This window comes from Echinops telfairi, unplaced genomic scaffold, assembly GCF_000313985.2.
Source record: "Echinops telfairi isolate 266 unplaced genomic scaffold, ASM31398v2 ScPeMD7_7458;HRSCAF=8496, whole genome shotgun sequence".
Classification (NCBI taxonomy): domain Eukaryota; kingdom Metazoa; phylum Chordata; class Mammalia; order Afrosoricida; family Tenrecidae; genus Echinops; species Echinops telfairi.
In genome coordinates, this window is record NW_022111358.1 from 30,706,786 (window position 1) to 30,712,411 (window position 5,626).

At 48.3% G+C, this 5,626-nt stretch overlaps 1 protein-coding gene across 1 annotated transcript in view; it reads left to right on the forward strand.

The window, feature by feature from the left end:
* DHX8 (DEAH-box helicase 8) overlaps positions 1-5,626 on the forward strand; it is a 32,116-nt gene that overhangs the window by 12,460 nt on the left and 14,030 nt on the right. Inside the window, exons 8-11 of the mRNA XM_013005809.2 lie at positions 406-460; positions 1,361-1,458; positions 1,542-1,689; positions 4,763-4,944. Coding sequence (XP_012861263.1) covers positions 406-460; positions 1,361-1,458; positions 1,542-1,689; positions 4,763-4,944 — 483 coding nt within the window. The remainder of the gene's footprint in view (positions 1-405; positions 461-1,360; positions 1,459-1,541; positions 1,690-4,762; positions 4,945-5,626) is intronic.

Genomic DNA, 5,626 nt, shown 5'->3' on the forward strand with positions numbered 1-5,626 from the left:
TCTCCCTTTCCAGGTGTGCTCGGCACGCCACTCACCTTCCTGTTCCGAGGGGCTCTCCCTCCCCATGTAAACTCTCTGTCCTCTGAACCCCGGTCCTGGGGAGACTGTTGTCACTCATCTCACGCAGCTAGTTCTTTCCGAAGCAGACGGTTTCACGGGTTCTCCTAGACTGTGTGTGCTCTTCAGAGGACTTGGGTGTAAAGATATTCTCATGGGAATTGTTTCAGGGCTCGTTCAGCCTCCGTGGCTCCAGAATGTCTGGATTTCATGAGGATCCGAAATTCCATTGTGCTTTTCCCGTTTTGTGGAAAAGCTTTGCTCAAAATGCTCAGTAACGGTAGTCGGGTACCACCCAGTGTCTCCTGACAAAGCAAGGCCACACGGTCCACATCCTCTACCGCCCAGAGTGCTCTTTTCCCGGTGGCACTCGCGGGACTGGAGACCAGCTGTGCCTTCGATGGCCCGTGACAACTTTTAAGGCCCCAGACTCTGCAAATAGAAAGAAGCACAACACGTTATGAGGTCAGTTAACTGGATATTTGGAAGTAAATTTGACTGCACATTCTTAGTCATTCCGAAAACCTTGGATCCACCTACCTTCAAACTCTGAGTTTCCCTGGACACAACTTTAAACTTAGCCCATTAGTGATTTCTTTTGATTGTGAAGTCTTTTAGTAGAACACACGTAACCGATAGAGGAATAACAGACACGGACATTTCCACTGCCAGCTTACAGAGCAGAACGTTGCTACATCTTCCGCGTCTCGGCGTGACTCCCTGATGACATCTTTCTCCTTCCTCTTTTTTAAGCTCCCCAACAGGCGTTTGATATTACTGATTGTTTTCAGCTATGTTTCATTCACTTTTGTTCCTGTATTTTATAGTTGAATGTACCATAACCTATCCATTGTGTGGACAGGTGGGTTGTGCTTTTAAAAGAACACTACTGTGGAATCCTTCTCTCTCACTGCCCGATCCAGGCTTTCTCTGTCTCATAGATTCATTGGGAAGTGTGTGCTCAACTTTCCCAGACAAGTCCAGCTTCTTTTCCAAAGCTCCGATACCAAACGTTATCCCGTTGCTTTCTCTCTGGTGGATTCGGAACTGTCCTGTAATGAAATTAGTGGGAGATGCGTTTTGGTCCCGTTTAGAATGTCAGAGCAGCGTTTTCCACACGCTTGACTTCCTTTGAAAATAGCTCCGATCAGGGCGTGGATTAAAATAGAAATCTCAGACGTGGCGGAGAGTCATCTGGGTCGGGATCTCACTGTGCTGCTCTCTGGCCTCAGGAGAGGAGCGGGTACCGACGCGTTGGTGAAAAGCGGTGGTGTCTCTTGATTCCGCTGATTCTTCTTCTCAGATGAGGACCTTGAGATCGAGCTGGTGGAGGAGGAGCCTCCATTCCTGAGAGGCCACACCAAGCAAAGCATGGACATGAGCCCCATTAAAATCGTCAAGGTGAGAGGCTCAGACCGTCCCTGCCCATGTGCGGTGGTCTGAGCGCGGACCACGGCGACACTGCTGTTGCTTTCTGGCCCTAGAACCCCGACGGCTCCCTCTCGCAAGCAGCCATGATGCAGAGCGCCCTGGCGAAGGAACGGCGGGAGCTCAAGCAGGCCCAGCGGGAGGCGGAAATGGACTCGATTCCCATGGGGCTCAACAAGCACTGGGTGGACCCTCTGCCTGACGGTGAGGCCTCCCAGGGGGCGCTGTGCACAGGGAGAGGGCCTGCTTCCGCCTTGCTATTGGGTCCCCTTCCGTTCTTGAGAACGTGGTGAAACCAAAAAATGTTTTGGAACTCGACAAACCATTAGCTTGGTTAGTGTCTGCCCTAAATTACTTGCATCTTAAGGTTTTCATGTAGTTCTTTGTACAGTGAATATTGACGACTTGAGTGCCGGTCACTTGTTAATATGATTCATTTATGGTGCACGCCCATTAACGTGTGCCCGAAGGACTGGAACACAGCTGTGGACTGAACACTTTGAGGCTTATGATTTAGTGGGAGAGTGACTTGTTAGTCCCGTGCTAGCAAGGAGTTCATTGAATTATGAACGGTATGAAGAAATAAAAGGAGACTTCAAAAAAGTTCGTGGAAAAACCCCATATCGTTTTTTTCTGTTTTGTTTTTTTACTTTTCCTTTTTTTTTTCTTGTTCTTTTTTTTTAATTCATTTTATTAGGGGCTCGTACAACTCTTATCACAATCCATATACACATCCATTGTGTAAAGCGCATTTGTACGTTCATTGCCCTCATCACTCTCAAAACATTTCCTCTCCACTTAAACCCAGGCATTAGGTCCTCATTTTCCCCCTCCCTCCCCACATATCGTTTAATTTCACTTTTCCACAAACTTTTTGAAGTCCTCTTGTAGAGAGAGCGTGGCCCTGGGGGAGACAGTTCTGTTCAGTGGGACTTCCTCTTGCCCGGCAGTGAAGCAGGGCGAGAGGTGTCAAGGACAGCACCCGAGGCCACGGAGTCGCTTGTGCTGGGCGCGGGGTGATGATGCGTTTGAGGAACCGAGGGAAGGCTTGTGTCGTTGGAGTACAGAGAGCAAGGGGCAGGGTGCGGAGGATAAGGCTGGCACAGGCGGCACTGGCAATGGGCTTGCTTATAAATCCAATGGAAAATGCTGAGCCACGGGAGTGACATCAACAGTGTGTCATTTCCAAAGGATTATTCTGGATATTACCCAGGGGAAAGATACGTTTTTACAACCCTTTTTTGCCATCAGATCTGTACAGTTTTGATGCCTTAGAGAAACATTAACGTTTTACCAGTTTGATTGGCACTTCATGCACATATCTCACAATGTAATCGTTCAGTCACATCAAGAAGAGTGGTACATTCATCACCACAGTCAGTTTTAGGACATTGTCTTCCTGTACTCATGTTATCAGTGTAATTATTATTTTTAATCATGGCAAAACTATGTGCAAAGAAACATTCTCCAACTTCTGCATGTATGACTCAGTGCCATTGATTGTGCTCTCTGTGTTGTACAACCATGATTGATGCCCCTTTCCAAACTTCCACCACCATTAACATACACTCCCTGCCCCCTACGCAGCAACCCTTCCTGCTTCACACATGGTAACACCGGTCAGCTTGGGTTTCTGTCTTTTTTTCAAAGTAGTTTCTTCCTATAGAATTAGCATATCATACCATAGCCCCCCACCCCCCACTCCCCAGCCTCGACAAACCGTTGCGTTAGGTATTGTCGCTATGCGTAAACTGGGAAACCCCACAGAAACAGAAAACAACCAAAGTGACAAAGAAAAAATATATAATATAAACAGAAAAATAAAGCGTAAGAAAGGAAAGACCACTCATAATATTTAAAAAGCCAGAGAAGAAATTTCTGTCATGGAACAAGCAAGAAATACCTTATATACTCAAGTACAAGCTGACCTGAATATCAGCCGAGGCACCTAACTTTACCACAGAAACTGCATTAAAATGTGCTGGAAAACTCGGCTTATACGTGAGTTCATACGGTAGTTAAGCCTAAAGCAAATTCAAGTTGTGCCAAGAGAGGGCGGTCCACTGACCAAGTATTGCACTGTGAGAACCATTAAAATTCTGTATGTTCCTTGCTCCTGACGGCCATGAATCTCCGGGTTAACCGTGAACCGACTATGCCCAGTGGAGAAACCAGACACAGTAGATGATTCCAATACTGTGGAAGGCCCAGACGCGCTGCCATTGAGTGGATCTTGACGCATAGCAGCCCCATGGGAGCAGACAGCCTCGTGGGCCTCCCTCGCGGAGAGGCTGACGGGCTTGAAGTCCTCCACTTCCCCGGCAGCACCACCGGGCCTCCTGAGGAAATGTCCACCTGGGCAAATCCGCAGAGATGGTTTACAACTTGGCGCTGAGCAGGAGGGAGGGGTGGGCTATGTCCATGGGTAGGGGGTCTCTTTCTGAGATGATAACAGTGTGCTACAATTAGGCAGTGATGGACAGAAACTTCATCCCTGGCTTTTAAAATATTGATGGTGGCCCTTTTTCTTACTCGTATGTGCGCATGTTTATCTTCATATTCCTGTGTATCCCGTTTGTGAAGCCCAGGAGGAGTGGGTGCATAGAGATAATTCCTGATGCAGGCGTGTGTAGGGGAGGCATGAGGGGAAATGGGAGGTTGAGGGCACTTGGGGAGCAAATAATGAAGGCGGGAGGTTGGGAGGGAGCACTAGAACTGAGGGTGATTACACAACTCACTTTAAGGCGATTTCATCATGGGGGCGGGGGAAGGAAATTGTTCTGAAATTGTGATGATTGTACAGTTTTTCTTGCTATGGTTGAACTATTGATTGTGTGAGAGGTGGATTAAGTGCCAATGGAACTGTAAAACAATTAGATGGTGATGGCTGTACAGCTGTGTGAGTATAGCCTCTGAGTGACTGGAGTTAGTACACTTTGAAATGGTGTGACAGTGACTTTTGTGGTAGGCGAATTTTGCCTCGCTGTGAAGAAAATGAGAAGAACCCCAGTGTTCATACCTGACCAGGGGTCGGGTCTCCTGTCAGGCCTGGCACAGCGGTGGACCGTCACTTGTCAGGACCCCTCTCTTCCTGCCCTCCTCCCACTTCTGTGTCCTTTTCTCCACCTTCCGTGGCTCCACTGAACGCCCTCCCTGGGTAAGGCTCAGACTGACCCAGAATAACCCGCGTGTGGCGCCGACCTGACACGCTGGCTTCTCCCCTTGTTGCGTCTGAGGTCGTTGGAGGGAAAATACTAACTGCCCGTCTTCCCTCCAGCGGAAGGCAGGCAGATTGCTGCCAACATGAGGGGTATCGGGATGATGCCCAGCGACATCCCTGAGTGGAAGAAACATGCCTTTGGGGGCAACAAAGCGTCTTACGGGAAAAAGACCCAGATGTCCATCCTTGAGCAGAGGGAGAGTCTGCCCATCTACAAACTCAAGGAGCAGCTGGTTCAGGTGAGAAGCCCATCGGAAGACGTGCTGCTCGGAGGGCGGGCTCTCAAAGAGGAGTGGCCTTTATGAGGCCCAGTTAGCTGAGCAGGGGTGAGACGTTTCAAGTGGCTTTCCCAAAAGGGCCAGGAAAATAATAGGAAAAAAAAATTGGGTTCAAAAAAAGAAAAGTATTTTGCCTACAAATCTTTTTTCCTTTGAGGAAGTAAATCTTTTTGGACTAGCGGACCCTGGAGTAGGTCAGGCGGTCCGAGTGTTTTGTTAGCTGCACCAGCAGCTCTGGGCAATACGCAGGGATTGGGCTGCTGAGCCAGCAAACCCATCTAGGCAGGGACTTTGCTTAAAGTACCTATTTCATATCGACTAGTTTGCAGTGGATCTTTTCAATGATACACAGACAGAACACATACAAATGTGTGTGTACTTGACGTGCACACACAGGCACAGATGGTTTTTATCTGTGCACGTTGTTAAATTATAGCCTTCTACATGCATTGTTCTGCATCTTGATTTTTACGCTTAGTGGTAGTCTCAGATTGCGCCACTTTTTGTGGCCTTTTTAGTGCCTCGTTATGTGGGTGGGCTCTCGTTTGTTTAGCTAGTCTCATCTGAGCTAGCCTATTGGTTAATTTTAGGAGCCCTGGTGGTGTCGTGGGCTGCCGACCACAAGGTCAGCTGTTGGAAATCA